Genomic DNA, 19,470 nt, shown 5'->3' with positions numbered 1-19,470 from the left:
AAATTGTTTTACTTTCAAGAATGACAAACTCCATTTCAAAAATAAGAAACAATAGTTAGTAACTTGGTAGCCCACTATGTAATCCTGGAATGCACGAGAGTGATAGCACAACGGGTACAAATCCTCAAAGCAATGGTTGCTCTGCGAACCCTTTGAAAACCCCAGGAGGCTTCTGAGCTTCTGGAGGGAGTTAGATTGGCTTACGTAGTCAACAACAGTGTAACTGCGGGACTGAGCCCACTAATTAACTAACAACTAGGTATTTGAAATAATTTCTACATTTCTCTTAGGAGTATCCGCACTTCGCGGTCTCGCGTTACGAGCGGCGGAAGAAGAGGACGCGCCGCGCTTACCAGTTCTACTTGCCGAGGCATTCTGCGCGGTATACCTAGCGCTACTAGGCTGGGCGCTGGCGGCGAGAGATGCTCACTTGTTGTACCGCCTGGGAGCACAGACGGCCGACATGAAGGCACATTCTAGATTGTTCGGTGGAGGGGTCCGCAGGTTGCTTACTACCGCCCCCGCTACGCCGCAGGTGAGTCTTAATGTAGATATAAATGTGAAGAAGATACCATATTAAAGCAATTAATCTAAAAAAGCTACAAAGCACTTACTTTTATATGTGCAAATGTCAAATTGCAATAGACCTCCAGTTTTTAGTGCACTGAATCAGCAATGAGTAAAAACTGGGGGTCTGCAATAGACCCTTGACTTGACATTTGCACATATAAAAGTAAGTGCGCAATGTCAATAAATGTGGTTTTTTAAACCCCTTCGACAGAACTCGACTTGTACTATTTAGTTTTCGAAAACGAGGTTATAGGTAACGTTGTAGTAACATTCGAACAGATAATAGTAAGTGAAACAATAATCAATACCACCTTTATCCTTCATCACCAGCATAATTCTTTGTTCCAGCCAAAACTAGTGGAACGCCCAGAAGGCACATCAGTTTGGTCGTCTCTGCGGGAGAAACGTGCGTTACTCAACATGAGATTACTGGGCCTCGGTCCGACTCAACCTCACAAGAACATCCAGGAAGGTCGGCCGACATATAGGGAACAGTTCGTGCCGCCGCATTGTAGCATATTGACGTTTCTGCTGACCAAGCCGTCGCCGGAACAAGATCCGGAGAACTATGACTATGATTCAGCTGAATCAGGCGCGGAAGACGCAGAGGACAGTGGCAGTGAAGTCGACGACGACGATATCTTTGACACGTCTACCACCAAGTAAGTATTTATTTAATAAAATGCGAAAATATTATTGATATTTTATTATAAAGTGTAAACATCGGTGTTACCATGTTTTAGCATAGACGAGTACCTATGAACTAAAGCTTGCTTTGGTTTATATATTTCTACTCCAAGGTATGCACGACCGCCGTTGCAATAAGCAAATATCTCGACACCTGTTTTGCTGATCAAAATTATATTTTTTAGTTTAATTCTTGAATTATTTGTAATGTCCGTCCTCCTTCCTTAAGAAGGCTTCTTGTAAGAAGGCATGAACAGTTAAACGCGGGTAATTAGTTCATCATGCGATGGATCGACCGACCTCTGCCTATCCCAGTTGGAAATAATAACATAATATAGAATCACGCCTGTATCTCCTGTAGGCACAGGTGTATAGTACACCCACAGGAGTGAGGAGACACCAGCTATGTTGAAGTCCAACGTAATAGGAAGCTAGTTTATTGCCATTAACAGAGCACAAATCCTGGAAACCACATTATCTTTGGAAATAATAGTTGTGAGCTTACATTTATCGTATTTATTCTATTTATAAACAGAAAAGAGAAGAAGAGCAAGTTCAGTAACACGGAGCACTCAGACCCTGACTCATACTCGTGGTACGTGATGCGAGTGGCCGTGCTGAGATTGGCGCAGCAGAAGTTGCAGCACTTCTTGCAGATGTGCGGCATTGAGATGTCCGGTGAGTGTATGTTTAAGGTCTCAAGGCCCAGTCCTAAAATCCAAACCCCATTAACTTTTGTGTCTGGAACTCTGGGCATTGGGGGCTTTAACCTACAACATCTTCTTTGTGGATAGCGAGGAATCTAATTTCACCTCACATGGTGAAAGGATTCCCCAATCAATAGAATATATCCCAGGATGCTCCAAACGTAACCAGAAACACCTTTCTGATTGTCAATTATGAAGTTATTGGAAGAAAATCTTTAGTATAAGTTAAAATCGAGCAATGAACTTTACTATTTTTCTTTGCATTAATACTTGTGAGGTTTTCTGATATATCCTCGTAAGGCCCAGATTTCTAGACACAATAGTTAAACAATGGGGGCTTGGTAATTAAAAGGACATTAAGCCTTACGTCTTTATTTATACGGACCTCCTAAGCTTAATATACAATTTTTGCGGTACAGAACTAGCAACAACCAGTCCCACAATCCACGCGGCGTTGCGTCGCGTGGACCAATGGCAGCAGCAGCTAACAGAGACGTTGGAGTCGCGCGCACCGCCCCCCGACTACATTCCCGGCTGCTTCCCTGACCAGCAGACCAGCGGTCCGCCCATCAATAAATACAAGTAAGATGACGTACTTGTACTCAAGTAGATCGCACGTTTCCGTACTATTTCGACTCGTTCGTACAAACAGGAACAATTCCAACCCCTGTACCCTCCAAGTACACACTGGGAGCGCACAGACTGGGTGCCAGTTTGCCATCATAGAACAGTGTCCGTACGTGTATGCATTAGTCGGGGTACCGTAACGTATTAAAAATGACTTTATTCAATTCTCCTCTACCCAAATGTTGTCTGGAACAAATTGATGTATGACCAATAAGGCCTCCTGTTTTGCCTTTGCCCTTTCTGTGTTTGTTCATTTATTTTATTTATTTATTTGTACACAATAAAACAGACACAAGAAACATACAAAGAAAACAGATAGTACAGGTAAGCTTATTTCTAAACAAAGAGATTTCTTTCAGCTGACCTACGTGACGAGTGAGACATTCAACATTCAAATTGTTGTCTTAATTTCTGTATTTTGTGTCAGTTGTGCTCAATAAAGTATATTTATCTTATCTGTAAGCACTGTGTATAAGCCCAATGCAAGGCACAACTTTCAGGTAACTCATGTTTTTTTACAGGTGTCTGCTAGAGAAGCATAATACGCCATTCAACTCGTCGCTCTGGAGCGCGGCGCCGGCCAGACGGTTATGGAACTTCCTAGTGCGACAGGAACCCGTGCAGGTGAGTTTAATTCATGCCACGAAACATTGTAGGTTTTGTCAACGGTATCGGGATGAATGATGGTGGATAACTTTGTTGGAAAAGTCCTGGGAAGTTAAAAAAGCCTCATCGAAACAACTTATTGCTATTTCCCATTTGCAATATTACTTATTACATGAGTTGTTTCGATTTGGTCTTTTTAACCCACCTAATGTATTTATGTATAACTCTTGTTGTTTTACTCCTCGTTCTCGTATGGCCATGTAAGAGGCCACAGCGCTTTTGTTAAGTCAAAAAAATGTTCAGGTATGGGTTACTTGTGTTGTAATATCAATGTGAGTTACTGGGTCTAGATAAGACATTCTGTAACTGTTTCTAATGATATGTTGTTCTCTTACTAATCGACTCCACCTCCTCCAGGAAATATTCATCCGCGCAGTATTCTCTCGTCGCCGCACGCAGTCGATGTCTGTGGAGGCGGCAGGCGGCGAGGGCCGCGGCGGCTGCATCCCGCAACAACGACGCGACGACGAGACCCACAGCCCTGTGCGGATCATTCACAAGGAACAGGACTCCATCGCCGCCTTCTGTCTTAATAGGGTGAGTTGCCATTCTCGTAATTTAGACGGATTAGTTGCGGAAAACCCAAAATCAAAATGCCTTAACTTCTTATGGCCGAGAATTCCAGACACAATAATCAAACAAATGGGGTTAAGGTTGTAAAGTGACATTTGGTCTTACGACTTTAATTGCAAAATGGCCTTAGTTGCCATTTAGATTTGTGCCCATTGCGTTGCTTCCACGCATTACATGATGACATGAAGGTCTTCTGATGGTTTCAGGCAGCTGCTTGTTAGTTAGTTTTTAGTTCAGGGGTTTCTTAGCCCTGTGATATATACTGACTAATCTAATACTGATATTACTGAAACATGACTCAATTATTCATTAATTTGCTTCACTCAAATTTTTTTTGTCATTAATTTCTCAGGTCGGTGGAGGTCTGCTAGCAGTCGCGACGGCCCGAGAGGTTCAAGAGATGGATGTATCTCTGCTACTACGGGGCGGAGCGTGCTGGGCCGAAGACGAGTGCGAAGTGGACTTACTAGGCCTGGGGTCAGACCCCGCTACTCTACCCGACACTGGCTTCTTACTCATACAACATCAGGACAAGTAAGTACCAGGATTGTAGGACTACTGACAGTTTTTAAGTCTTAAGAATTGGACGTATCTGGGGACGCATGAGAGTTGAACCTACTAAGATCATCGGTAAGAACATCGGAGAGATTCACACATCGAAGCTCGTGCCTAGCGGCCTGGACTCCGATTCCGCCACATTCCCTGAAACCGGTTTCATAGTCATACAGCATCAGGTCAAGTGAGACCAAAGACGTATCTCTGGGTATAAAATGTATTTATGACTCTGCTTGGGCCATAATTTTGTCTTTCGAAAGACACCACCACGATTTTACTTAACCATTTCTTGAACCAAGTCACAGAACTTAGTAGCCCAATAATAACTGACTCCCAGAGCCGATGTAGTCGGTTATCTCACCTTACAACCTATACGATGATTGGCTATAAGTTTATACTAGTCCTTGGCCATCATATTTTTTAATCAAACCGATCAAATATTCTTTATTACACATTTATCTTTTTGCACATACATACAAGAAATATTATAACTTTTATTTTTTACTTGAACAGGCCTAACAGTATTCCTGGTACAGGCAACAGTTCCCCTCTCAACCCGAACGCGCCACAAGTCCCCATCGGCATGGCCAGTCAGACTGGACGCGGCGCTAGTGTTGTAAGTATCTTATGTCTTGGCATTTCTACTCATAATTATTGCAAATACCTTATAATTGTATAATTGTACATAGAAATAGTTTAAAAAAATGTTATATTAAGTCTTGTGCTGAATATAGTTTACTCTAAAAATGGTGTCGAAAGCCACTGGTCTATGAGTTTTACGATGTAGACTGTCAACACAACATGCTACTAAAATGTATTTATGGTTTAACGTGAATAGTCTATGCGTTTGTTCCATATCGAGGTAAAGCGATATTTATGCAGTTTTTATTCTAATTTTCTTTCCGCTGTCTATTTACAGTTATGAGCAATATAAAGTACCCACTTTAGAACTCTGTTGCACTAACATATTTGCCATTTAGTGCGACTTACAGTTCAACTTGTCAAAAAAGTTAATGTGACATGGTACCAAAGTGTATACATATTAATGAAGACGTTTTACCTAAAAATAAAACGTGTATTAAACATACTTACCTTATTCGAAGCCTAATAATAATTATATGAGATATGCCACTGTTTCCGTTCCTTTTCTGTCCCTTTCTTCCGGTTTTTACCTAGTTTCTGTCTCTTTCTCTCTTTCCACCACCACCGGCAGTAGGGCGCCATAGTTTTGGCGTACAAAATTTTCCTCATTAAGTCGTTGGACCATCAGGCAGAATTAAACTTATTAGGCTTCGAATAAGGTAAGTATGTTTAATACACGTTTTATTTTTAGGTAAAACGTCTTCATTAAACATCTTGACCGTTATTCGAAGCCTAATAATAATTATATGAGACGTGTTTGATATCGCCTGGTGGTGGTGACAGATCTGATGTCAATGTGACTACATAATATTACTCACGAAAACACTTATAATAAATAGTAATTATAAAAGGAGCGAAATTCGCCCGTACTGGGATGTAATTGTATTAAAATAAAACTTCTCAGATCTGTGTAAGTACAAAGTTGTTATAATATTCAAGAAACAAATCAGCATAATATAAATTACAACCACTTGTAAATAAAAATACTTTTACAAGAAATAAAAACAAATGCAGTACCCAATTCCCATTAGAACAAAATGAATTCTAACCTAGAGGATTAAATAATTGTGACATAGATCGATTAGGGTTAGAGTCGGTATTGATTACTTTTCGGCAGTAAAAACGTTGAAATGTTTTATTTGATCTCCAATTACCTCTTGATAAAATATCTTCTAATGGCGAATTATCCAACCAGCTTTTAGAAGCTACTGCAGCTCTGAAACTGCCAGCTGAAGCGTCGATACCAGCTTCTCTTAACATATTTTTAACCCAACCGGCAATAATTGATCTCGAAGCTGGTTTAGCTGGACCACATGTTGACACAAATAAACTGTCGCAATCAGCATTATCCCTTCTTTCTTTTCCTACATCAATCATACGCTTAATCCAATAAACGGGGTCCAAACTTTTATTGTCTGGGTTACGTTTTAACTGCCAACCAGATTGACGATATTCGGAGGAATCTGTCTTAGATCCAAAAGCAGGTATAAGCGTAATACAATTATCAGATACATTACAATCCTCAGGATTTACTCGTAGTAATGTTAAGTCGTGAACTCGGCGACCCGAACATAATAAAAGAATTGTAGCTGTACATTTTGATACTTGGTATAAATTACTAACGTCTGAATTTATTTGCGACATGTGTTTTATTACCAAATCAATGTCCCATATCGGTGGTTTAGGTGCTTTTGGGTTAGCAATGGCAATAGATTTCAGTATCCGTTTTACAAGCGGATGACTGCTAAGACGCTCAGAAGATTCTGGGTCGCACAGAGTTGATACAGCCGACTTGTATGACAGAATAGTGTTATAAGACAAACGTTCATCATTATGTAAATATGCTAAAAATCTAGATAAGTCTGATCCGTTGGGTTTGTTAAAGGAAACATGATTTATCTGAGCCCAAGTTGTCCAGCGCGTCCAAGCCGGTTTGTAAGACCTCAAAGTTGAAGGCCGCCAACTTTTCATGAGAAGAGATTTTTCGACCTCGGACCAATCCCTTAGATGTTCATTCCAGCCCCACATCTCCAAACCTCTAGGCGCATTTCCGACGCTTTGGGAGGCGCTAGCCCCGTAGCTACGTCCACTAGAACTTGTGGAAGGTTCTGGATTGTCCAAGGTGGAGCGATTGCTCTGGCTTTCAGGTCCGGCCTCCAAAAAACACGCTCCCATTTCGGAGCCACGATCAGATATACACCTCGACATTTGTTTAGATGTTGAAGAACTTTGGGAATTAAGAAGGGTGGAGGAAACACCCATGCTAGGTAATAATCCCATACTCGAGACAGGGCGTCGTGAAATTCCGCAAGGATGTCTTGACAATCCAGAGTACAGTACTTTGGGACTACTCGCGTGACTCGAGACGCGAACAAGTCGATGGCGGGTGTTCCCCATTTGGAAAATACTGGAATCGTAGCTTGAGGCAATAGGTGCCACTCGGGAACTATTTGAAATCGGGAGAGTCGGTCTGCTTCGATATTGTACGGGCCGGGGATATGATGAACTACCATATTTATCTGCAGGGAATCTATCAAAGTTAGGATCTTGTACGTAAGTTCCATTAGCTTCTTGGATTTGGTCCCGCCTTCGCTTCGTAGATATGAAACAGCTGTTTTGTTGTCGCACTGCAGGTGAACAGAGCAAAGTCGGAGGTTCTGACTTTGATCTTCTATTACCTTGTAGATGGCAAGTAACTCCTTGAGATTGCAGTGCAATTTCTCTTCCCTCTTCGACCAAGTTCCTGACAGAGGCACGTTGTTTACTAACGCTCCCCAACCTTGATTTGATGCATCTGTCACGATGTAATGGTGTGGATGTGCTACATGGATAGGTGACGGGTCGGACATGTGATTTATCCACCATTGTAACTCTTGTAGAACCAGGCCCGGTAAGGGAACCTCTGCATCTTCCGGCTTCGTTGCATTTATAATGCTTAACATTTGTAATCTTCGAAAGTGGAGTCTTCCTCGGGGAACAGCAAAACTGGCAAAATTCATTTTTCCCACAAGACTCTGTAGGCCTTTTCGACTGGCAGTCTGTGTTTCGAGAAGGCGGAGTATCTCTACCGTCAGTTTCAAGCGTTTGTTCTCCGGAAACTGTTTTCTGTTGTTTCGGGTATCCCATGACAACCCGAGATATTCTATCTCTTGACGAGGAGCAAGAACAGATTTGCTGTGATTTACCGTCCATCCCAGATATTTCAATAATTTCAATGTCATTGCTACCTGCTTCTCCAGTAAGAGTGCATCTTGATTTGCCAATAGGTAGTCGTCGAGGTACACCAGTAGGCGGATTCCCCTTTGGCGTAGGATCTGAGCAATCCAATTGCTTATTGAAGCAAACGTCCTTGGTGCTGAACTCAACCCGAAGGGCAGGCAGTTCATTTGCAGTAGTTCTTGCTGGTAAATAAGGCGCAGAAAGCGCCTGTGCGATGGGGATACTGATACGTGGAAGTAAGCCTGAGATAAATCGATTTTCACCAACCAGTCGTTTGCTTGTAGAAAATCGGGGATCTTGTGGGTATTTATCAGTCGAAATGGACTTGTGCCGACATAGTAGTTGAGAGCTTGTAGGTTGAAAATGGGTCTCAATGTTCCGTCTCCTTTGGGGATCAGGAACATCCGAGAGACAAAACTCGGAGACGTTAACGGTACGACGGAGAGCACACTCTCTGCTTTCATTCTGCATATTACTTCGTCCATTTTTACTGATGCAGGCGTCGCCTGTCGGCTTCTGGGGATATCTGGTATATGCAAGAGAGGCTTTTCCAAAAAAGGGATACGGTAGCCTGAAATAATCCTTAGTATGTAGTCCGGCGCTTTCATTTCTTGCCATCTGTGGTAATAAAATGTCAATTGGCCGGCTTGAAAGTGACTCGGTGAGTCAGTATTTCTTATTTTTATCTCTCCTGTCCCGGTGGGACGAGGGGGAGTGTTTTCGAGCACGATTATCGATGTCGATATACCTACGATTTGTTTGTTTTCCGCCTCGGCCCCGAAATGACCTATTGTTAAATCCGGAATAATTTCCACTGCCAGCTTTGAAATTGTTTGGATTATGTTGCGAATTGGCTTTATAATTTAACCTTTTTGTAGGCTGTGTCGACGAATTCGGTTGGCCAGATGTAGAAGCACTACGATCGGGCTGCGTTGCAGACACGCGATCCTTTTGCCTAGGCCAGAGCACCTTTCTGACACCACCCGCTTTTTCAAGTGTAGATGTAAATTTTTCAGCATCAAAAAGATTACTGCAAGATGGCGGTATTTTCCGCAATACACTTTTGTGAAGCGGATCCTTTACTGAAGAGAGTATTGTCTCTCGACGTTGCTGTATTATCTCTGCCCTGTGGCCGCAGACCAACTGCAGAGCATCGTTAGATATTTTGGAGAAATCCCCAGTCACAAAAATATCCTGTATTTTACAGTTGATATCCTCATAAGATAAACTGGGAGACTCTTTAGCCCAAATAAGAAAACTACGAAGCTCCTTCTCTAAGTGATCTTTTTGTTTAAGAAGCGCAAAACTTAAGGAAGCGAATGCTTTTTCTATATTAATCAATGTACGCGGTGCGTCGTAACGTTTAACTTCATCATTGGCCTCTAACTCTGTAAAACCGGGCGAATGGCGGTAGTATTTTTGCACGTCAGAGTACCTTACATCTCTCCAATCTGGATCTCCTAGCCGTTGGACTGATTTTAAAAGCTCTAAGTACGGTTGAGGAGTCTTCAGTATATCTGGATCTCTCAGCTTAGTGCCAATCGCCAAGGAAAACTCTGGCTGCGGTTCTGGATCAACATCATCATCTTCTAACACACGTTCACTACTGTAAAGCTGACGACTCACAGTATCATCGATATAATCGTTTTCACAGCATGTTTCACTATTACGTGTGCAGACAAGTTGAGATTTTAAATTCGAAACCTCAGAAATCAATTTATCTAACTTACAGTTTTGTTTTGATTTGCGCCGCTTAGATTTACGAGATCGTCGAGATCGCTTGCGAGCAGGGCTTGAATCACTGCTGCTAGAACTGCTAGAACTACTGGACGACGAAGTCGAATCCGAACTGGTACTAGTTAACCGTTTTCGTTTACGGACAGTTTTATTTGTCTTATCGTTACAGTTCGTATCTTGATTACCGGCACTTAATTCATTCATTTTATCGCTCTTGAATCACCGTCACTATGTATAACGAAATTAGATTTACGAATCTATCAGAAAAAACAAATAATAATACACAAATATCGAACGGTACACACCGTTAAACGTTATAAGTATCAATTCCAAAACGTAGGTAGTTTTTGTTATCAAAAAAAAAGTTCAAAACGTAACGTTCAAAAACTATAATTCTACAAAACAAAACTTATTTCGATGAACTTATTTTCACCAACTACCGACGATAATATCTTTTAAAAAATATATTGATTATTTGAAAGGGAACCAAATTCACTTTGTAAAAATAAAATAATAGTGTAGCATGGATGACTAGGAGAATTACTCACATGGAAATAACTCCAGGCACGTCTTGACGGAACGGGAACAACGACGTTAATGAGGAAAATTTTGTACGCCAAAACTATGGCGCCCTACTGCCGGTGGTGGTGGAAAGAGAGAAAGAGACAGAAACTAGGTAAAAACCGGAAGAAAGGGACAGAAAAGGAACGGAAACAGTGGCATATCTCATATAATTATTATTAGGCTTCGAATAACGGTCAAGATGTTTAATGCTCGTGACCGTATATACGGTGTACATCTATTGAACTTTATTTGTCGCGTCACACGCGATAGCGTAACCCGTACAGCGGGGTTGGTATTCTTGGTGGGTTTATGATGGAAGTTAAGAATTTTGTTTAAATAATTTTATTAAAAAGATAATAACGGTGTTCTATTATAGATAACATTGTATCTTAAATTTTACATTAATGGTGTCTAATATTCTACTAACTTGTGGTGTATCGATATATATATTGACTAAACAAAAGTGTGCTTGCACAGCTATTTAACAAGGATTTTTGCAATGGAATTTATGAGAAACTAAAAGCTTTTGCACCGATTGCATTACAATGGTTTTAGTCTAATAAATATATTTTTTTAATCTAATCTCGTAATTAACCCGTCTTATATCTCTGGTACTATCCGTTAAGTTGCTACTTGATAGTATATCAAAATTTAGTAAAAATAGAACGATCAGCAGGCCTGAATCGATCGATTCGATCAATTTTGACGAGACTGATAAATTTGTTTTTTCCCAACATGCGTGTCACGTGATTTTATCGTATTTTGACAGAACGAAATGACTGACTTGGGTTCACGTATTAGCACCAATCGACAAAACGACAATTATATCGTCAGACGGCATTGTCAGTGGCTTCGTACAGGTCTTCAATAGTGCAGGTGTTAGGGCACAAAAATTTAGCTTCGATCGCCATCGATTCGCAAAGAAGAAGATATCGTCAGAATCGATAAAATGACCGTGACAATATTTTATCACGTTGGGCCCGTTAGACCTACAGCAGTCGACAAATAAGTTTTCGTGATACCACAGTAGAGAGTTAAAAATCCAGAAAAACCTTAACACTCCAAAAATTAAAATCTTTTAATCAACTAACATCCTGAGTTACTGCTTGAGAGCCCTGACCACTCCTCATAATTTGAATCAACCCTATGTTAGAGTAAAAGAAAAGCATGATTTTTCGAATGCTTCACCCCTAACCCATTGGAGTATGATTGACATGGTGAATAATGCCGTCCACAGCAGGAGCGGCGCGGAAGCCTCGTAAAGCCAACTGGCCACGAAGCCTATATTGTCACAGTACGTTGTCGATTCACTAATCCAATAACTTGTTGAGCTCGACTGATCTAATGTAACTTTTGCTGAAAGATTATTTTTTATAAGAACTGTTTAAAAATTATGCCACTTTATTGACGATTCTTTTGAACTTTTGTGCAATGATCACTGGCACTGCCGTCACACTAACTTCAACTTGTCAATAATAACATTATTTGGTGTTTAAATAAAATGGAAATATACAGGGTGTTAGTGACATCGTAACGAATACTCAGGGGGATGATTCAGACCATAATTCTGAGTTGATATCAAGTGGCATTTTCAGTCTGAATATTCATGAAAATTTTTATGTTTTTTTAACTATTTTCAGTTCCATACTTTTGCGACGGAAAATTTCACTTGATATCATCTCAAAATCATGGCCTTAATCACCCCTCAAAGTTTTTGTTACGATGTCACTAACACCCTGTATAGTTTCTCACCGGTGCAAACAAACCATAAGACTATATGATCAAAAGAAGTTGTGATTTTTATTATATGGACTCAAAAACCTTTGCTTCTAAACTACTTTAAAGGATGGTTACATTGGTTGGTCGAGCGATAGTCAAATAACGCGGTGTGGGTATTGTGAATGTATTTGTCCGTCTCGCGTGCTATGTGCCGCCTCCGCGCTTCGCTCGCGCTTCTCTATCTATCCTATACGAACTCTCGCGCGGTGGAGGGAGATGGCTTTACAATGACAATGGTATTAGGATAATAGGCTCATTGGATATCGCTCAGATCATATATGGTCATAAAAAAGTTTTGTTTAGGTGATTTAGGTACAACGTTCAGACCGCTCACTTAAAAGTGCTGTTGGTTAAATAAGGATGTACACCATTATCCCAAAATTGGTGGATTCAAGCGTGCCAGTGCAAGAATGTGTGTATGAGTGTAAGCGTGTGCGCAGGTAAAGGGCCTGCAGTTCCCGGGTTGCCACGACGCGAAATACTGTCGCCTCGTGCTACACCGCTCCAAGCTTCTCATGAAACCGGTCAGTGACACCCCTAGCTCGCAACACCCCCATTATTTTCTCAACGTCACTTCCCATAGTGATCTGCACCCCCTCTTATTTTCGCTCGTTTTTACCTCCCCCTTCGACAAATGTTCAACGTTTTAATGTTTTATTATTGCTGTTAATGTTGTACACCATTTTTTGGTTCACCCATGTTATTACCCACATTCCCTTTACTTCGATGGATTATGTTTTGGTCGCAGTAAAAGCTCCTCAGTTTCTTCGACAATTTTTTTCTAGATTTTTCGTTCAGTTAGGTGTTTATAATTTCAGTCTGAATTGTCATTGTCGTCATGCTACCTGTATATTATGTTGTTGTATATGTTGTCAGCATGTTCTGTTCGGTGTCTGGTTAACCTAATTTATTACTTATTTTTGATTTAAAAACATTTACATTTTGTTCTAGTTGTTAATGTGACGTCCTTTTGTTCTAGTTGACACGGAGTTATTTTCTTTCGCACATTTCTAATATCCGAATGGTAAAAATGTAAATGTATTTGTTTTTTAACTCAATTTGTATGTATAGGTGCTGAAACACAAAATTGACAATATTAAAAGGATGGCGGCTCATCCAACACAACCACTATGTAAGTTTATATTTTTGCTATATATCCAGACACTACAAATTTTAAATAATTAATTTAATTGATATATTTAACACCACATAATTATTTACAAATAGTTATACTATTTTTAAAAATCACTTCGAATCTGAACAGTTTTTCTTTTCCATCACATTATTACTATAAAACTGACAATCAACAATGTTTAGCTACCTTTGCCACCTTTCTCTGAACGGGCACCCAATAATACTGATTCTCCCACTAGACTTGACTGGGGGAGCGGACGGTTCGGTCCAACTGTGGGAATGGGGACATCCCTCCTGCGTTTGGTCGCCGCGCGCTCCCGGGGCGTTCGCCAAGGTCACTCGGGTGCGCTTCTCTGACTATGGGAACAAGTTTGCTGCGGCCGATGCCGACGGCAACCTGGCACTGTGGCAACTACACCCGTCAGCGTCGCATCACCAGCCGGGACAGCCTCACGCCTCGCCTAGACCCTTCTTTGTGAGTACTGTACCACTATGTTGTATGTGCCACTGTGTCTATGTTGATAGAATAGACGCGGCGATATAAAATTTCACTACAAACTGTAATAAAATTTAAGTTTAATTCTATACTTTGGCAATGCAAAATGCTACTTGATGTTATCTCAGAATAATGAGTTGAATCATCCCATTTCGTTTTCGTTACGATGTCACTTACACCCCTTATAGTTAGCCATACGTAACTGGGTGTTATTGACACCGTACCGAATATAGATTCTGCTTGTATGAACCTGGGTCTGCTTGAATTACCACGAACTCATAATAGGAGAGCAGGAGACGTATTAAGGAGATCCTAACATTGATTTGAAGGTGTCAGGCATAATGAAAATAACCTATTTTCTTATTTTACGACAGATATAGTGAATAAGCGGTAACATAATTTATTTTTTCTTTTTCAGACCCACCAGTGTCACAGTAAAGGAATCAGTGATTTCGTTTTCCTTGGTTCCTGCAGTTTAGTAGCCACAGGTAATTTAATTAAAACATTAACAAAATTATGATAATAAAACTATGAATTCTATAATGTATTCTGCTAAGGTTTTTATTTACTAATCGATTTTGAATGTTTCAGCCGGTCACAGTTCGGAAAGTAAAAACGTAGCGATATGGGACACGTTGATGCCTATCAAGAAAGCTTTGGTCGTCTGTAAGTATCCTTACAGCGTTTTGATTACTACATATTTTTCAGCCAAGTAGCTAATGCCATTTGCGCTAAATATACAAAAGATTACCATTTCCATTCTCAAAACTTACTTAATTATTTTTTTAAATAGACACTTTTGTTGTATGGTAAGAAAATACTTACGCACGAGTCGAGTTCGTACGAAAACGTATCCAAAGGGCGACCAGCCTTATAACTGGGCGAAGCCAGACAGGTTATCACTTCATCGCATCTAGGAATATTTTATTCGTATTAGTATATAAATTATATAATTTCTGGCTTTGCCCAGTTATAAGGCTGGTCGCACTATGGATGCGAATGAACACGCACGAACAATCCCAACCTTGTACACTGAGTGTCTGTCCGTCGTCATAGAAAAATGTTAGCACGTGCACGCACGACTGGAATTCATGCGAACTAGCACTTTGCTTCTGCAAATTAGACCTAGATTCCTCGTTGGGAGGTGATGTTACAAGACTATAAGTATACAAAATTGTTCTGCCTTACAGCTTGGACGTGTCACGAAGGCGGCGCAGCCAGCGTGGCGTGGGCAGGAACCTCGGGGGCGCTAGTATCGTGTGGTCGGCGCGGAGACGTTCTTGTATGGGACTTGCGAGCGCGCGCACCCAGACATAAGTTGCACGCTCACCACGCGCCTATCAAGTGTGTCGCGCTGTCCCCGCGCGAGGACATTTACGCTATCGGCGCTGCTGACGGAGACATCAAGGTAATATAATACAACTAAACACATTTTAATACATTAAATGTAACACAGTAACATTGTAAAGCGGAGGCGATAGCGTTCCGAGAAATGTTTTAATGTTAGAGTTCGTAAGCACACGTTCTCTCGTTTTCGAAATAATTACGTCTATTTCGCTCCAGAATAAGCAGATACATCGATCGTGGCGTACTCTTGCTTCTTCCACATTCATCAATTGTTTTCTACACGTATGCCGGTAGATCGTCCTAAATATTTTAAGGACATTCCAATTTGGTCAGTGTCCTTCCTTCGTCTTTTATACCACTTTCGTAATCCTATTATCCTTTGAGCTTTTGTCCTCCTGAATATCGTACCACCTTGATCTTGGAAAACTTTAAAATGCTAGAGACTAATGAACCTTTCTTCCCACTTGCCTCCGTATTTCAACATTATAAATAATATTGTATATTCTATGCAGGTGTTCTCGCTGGCCACACACCAGCTGCTGCACACGTTCACTGGCGAGCACGCGCGTAGCTCGTTCTTCAAACACATCGGACAGGGCGTCACGCAAATACACATCGGTCAGTATCTTTATTTATTTATAAAAAGGTTATGATGTTAACTGGACTCGGCCTGAGCTGAGAATTTTGATATTTTAAGTTGACATTCACGTCCTCGACTTGAGGACTTTACTCATTGGAATTGAGCATATCATACTACCAACAAAATAATACGAAATTAATTACATCATGTCACGTTGTTCTAACAGAGAGCTCAGTGAGGTGTGGGTATTTAGTTTATCTTCGGATGGATGTACCTCCGACTACCAATTTCAATATAGTCGTGAGCTTATGTTGTTATGTTATATTCTCTTCTATCGTGTGGGTTGTGAGGTGGAGTACCAACCTCATCCCCCTACTCCCAATAGTCTCATCTACTTTCTATCAATTACTAGGTCTATGTTTTAAAAATTTTGACATAGTAAAACTAATGGTAAAAGCGAAGTCTTACTATTCAGTAAATCTATTGGGAAGGAAATTCCCAGTAGTTCAACTGGTAAAACTACTCGGTAAGACTACTGGGAATAGGGGACCTCATCAACCCTGGTTTCATTACTATTGAGCCGCCAAGGCCCCTGACTCGGCTCATGTAACGACTACTTACAAATACTTACTTGCTTGTTTACTTGTTTTTGTATGTTATATTGGAATGTTGAATAAACGTTGTCTTCTGTTTGTTGCAGACAACGCGGGTCGGTTGTTCTCGTGCGGCGCGGACGGCACGATGAAGGTGCGCAAGCTGCCAGAGCGGGACGCGCCGCCGCCGCACCAGCCGCACTACTGAACATATACGGTATATATCGCCATCAACCATAACAGCGTGATCTACTGGGCTCATGATCCGGAGGTCTTAGTTTCTCGAGGCGAAAATCACTTCTTGAGACTGTCCTTTGTTTGTTAAGGACATGCCTTGAATCACCTGGTTGTCCGAAAAAGTAAGATGATTTCGTATTTCGGAAGGCAATGTAATAACCACTTAAGTGAGATGTAAATAATTTGTTATTTTAATGTTGCGCAGGCGGGTGATGCTTGGTGCGCGGCGAGCGCGGCGCAGGCGCCCGGCGGCGTCAGCCTTGTCTCCTTGTGATGTATTTATCTTGTTGCTATTATGTGTTACGATGTACGAGTACCGACATACCGCGCCGTTAGACTAGTCACTGAGTAGGCGATGTTGTATGTAATGTATTAAAAATGTTAAATGAATCTTTAGTTATCTCTAGTGTGAAATATTCGCTATTTTTATCTTAATAAAACTCGTCTTAGATGAATATACCTAACGATAATTTATTTATTTGCACTCGCTGTTAGTCGACCTACCCGGCCCCACGGCAGGCCTAATATGAATTATGTAAACAATACAGCAGTAGTTCATATCTTAATGTATCATGTACGATGTGTATTTTAGTATTGATAAAGTGCAATAACACAATCGCTAACTTATGAATACGACAGTTGTCCTCGTCGAAGCCTTCATAGATAACTATAATCCTTGGATGTTTAGCTTGTGATGTGAGTGCATATATCATACGTGTAACTTGTTGACGCATAATATAATTTATCAAATAAAATATATTTCAATACAGTGTGTATATCGACTTTGTTGGCTTCGTTAATAATAAATAATGACTAATGTAACCCCGTTGCATCGTCTCTATTCGCCCACAGTCCCACTGCTGGGCACTATATTCTCATGCAACATTGATAATAATTATTCCCGTCGCACCCCCATTAGCTGTAAGATTTCTCTATTTCTATTATATGTGATGTTTCGAAATTAATCGTCCAGATTCTGTTAAGCAATATTTTCCGGTGAGCATTTCTTTGAATCAAAGCAATAAATCTGAAAGGAATATTTATTTACTTATTATTTACACTATTAAACAAATATAGTTTGCCAAACAGTATTATTTATAATTGAGGTATAACAGATAACGAAAGCTGCAAAATCAACTTTTTCAGCATTTTGAAATCGATTGCTAAATTATGAATGTATGTGTGTTTGTGATATTATATAAAGAGCCTTTAGTCTGGCGTTATATTCCAATAAAATTATAAAATTATGCTATTGTTATTTGCTTCTATATCTATATGACTAACTCTAGATAACTCCGATCGAAACTGTGGAAAACTGTCTCTTTCTGCTCTACCAACGTTCTTATAATTTTCTACTAAAACTTGCATGCACTTCTGTCTTGTTTAATACTTTAACAAGCACTTTATAGTTAAACAATGGTGCTGATACCAGTACACAACATCTTATTTTATTTTAAGTCATACCTGTCATTGTCTTATCCGCCGAAAAGGAAAGGGACGGGTAATCGAGAGGCATAACACTTATGGAACACATTTTACACAAAAGTTTCCCAGTTTTATATTTGCCAATAACCCGATAGAATTAAGTTAACAGCACACGTCAAACGGATTGAATATGAGCGAGATGCTTATTATATTCGCCCGGGTTATTAATTGATCTTAAAATTAACAGGCGTCCCTTTCCTTTTTGTCGGATAAGAAAATGACAGGTATAACTTAAAATAAAATTAGGTGTGTGCAGGAATCGGGGCCAGTAGCATTTAAATACACAATATAATAAACATTAGATGTAATCGTACCGTCAGGTGTGAACCGCGCGTTGTGCACTCATGCGCCCCCGAGCTGTTAAAAGACATTTGGTACGTTGTTTTTGTTTGGTTAACTATTTTTAATATTCCTCTAGGTTAATTATGTGTAATCACCAAAGTTTATGTCAAATTGTTTTCGACATGCTAAAATTGTACAGCGCAGTGATAAATTCACAGCGCAATTATTTACCAAATTGTTTAGGTTTTACGGGTGATTTTCGCACAAGTTTCGTATGGGAAGTTGTCATATATTAGTTGCATATCATAATCTGTTGGCAAAATATAATGTTTGCATCTTATACCATTCATTGTATTATTGTTTGTTGTAGATTACAACTTAAAAGTGGATGTTGTAAAAATATAATCAGTTTTCGAAATACTTCGTTATATTTCTTCTTTCTAGTAGTGTGCAACTTAACGGTACGAAATTTTAGACTTCGTTAGCTCATTATGTAATTTTTAATTACTTGTCAATATTACTTTGGTGTTGAGTTTGTAATTGTAGTTTTTGCTTTTCCGCATTACGGATCATACTTTCGTAGATAACTGTGATGTACTTGTAAGTTTATTGGTATCAGCTTAGGGCAATATATCTTTGGTGTTTTTGGCAGGTTCGTATGGTGCTGCGGTAAAAGTAGACGGACGGAAGTCGTCGGCAAATTGTCGGTTGATAATAACGTTTCCCGTGCTCACCATACGCGGCCAGCCTATTGTTATATGTACGTAATAAAAATAAATATCTGTAGGCAGCACACAAACAAGACGTACAATAATGCAACACTGAAACTGTCAATTTCAAAATCAAATATTTTATTATCAAACTACACACTGCACCATGTTAAATATAATAATGAATGAAATTATGGACGTTGTTCATATTTAATGCTTATTTTGTTTTATTTATGAAGGAAACATTTTAAATAAAGGTTAACTCAATTACTTTGTATTT

At 40.0% G+C, this 19,470-nt stretch overlaps 1 protein-coding gene across 3 annotated transcripts in view; it reads left to right on the top strand.

The window, feature by feature from the left end:
• Positions 1-19,460, top strand: part of LOC126370514 (dmX-like protein 2) — a 62,199-nt gene extending 42,739 nt beyond the window's left edge. For 2 of the 3 annotated variants that reach the window (XM_050015377.1, XM_050015376.1), the window contains exons 45-61: positions 291-535; positions 919-1,232; positions 1,793-1,935; positions 2,384-2,546; positions 3,113-3,215; positions 3,615-3,794; positions 4,183-4,364; positions 4,899-5,001; positions 11,785-11,841; positions 13,398-13,458; positions 13,700-13,935; positions 14,375-14,444; positions 14,548-14,622; positions 15,147-15,364; positions 15,816-15,921; positions 16,584-16,693; positions 16,919-19,460. In XM_050015377.1, the coding sequence (XP_049871334.1) occupies positions 291-535; positions 919-1,232; positions 1,793-1,935; positions 2,384-2,546; positions 3,113-3,215; positions 3,615-3,794; positions 4,183-4,364; positions 4,899-5,001; positions 11,785-11,841; positions 13,398-13,458; positions 13,700-13,935; positions 14,375-14,444; positions 14,548-14,622; positions 15,147-15,364; positions 15,816-15,921; positions 16,584-16,684 (2,357 nt within the window). In that variant the 3' untranslated portion in view covers positions 16,685-16,693; positions 16,919-19,460. The remainder of the gene's footprint in view (positions 1-290; positions 536-918; positions 1,233-1,792; positions 1,936-2,383; positions 2,547-3,112; positions 3,216-3,614; positions 3,795-4,182; positions 4,365-4,898; positions 5,002-11,784; positions 11,842-13,397; positions 13,459-13,699; positions 13,936-14,374; positions 14,445-14,547; positions 14,623-15,146; positions 15,365-15,815; positions 15,922-16,583; positions 16,694-16,918) is intronic. The other variant, XM_050015378.1, reaches the window with a different exon arrangement.
• Positions 19,461-19,470: the final 10 nt, after the last annotated feature.

Source organism: Pectinophora gossypiella, chromosome 11 (genome assembly GCF_024362695.1).
Source record: "Pectinophora gossypiella chromosome 11, ilPecGoss1.1, whole genome shotgun sequence".
NCBI classification, from domain to species: domain Eukaryota; kingdom Metazoa; phylum Arthropoda; class Insecta; order Lepidoptera; family Gelechiidae; genus Pectinophora; species Pectinophora gossypiella.
The sequence above is the reverse complement of the archived record's forward strand: the minus strand, read 5'-3'. Positions and strand labels throughout refer to the sequence as shown.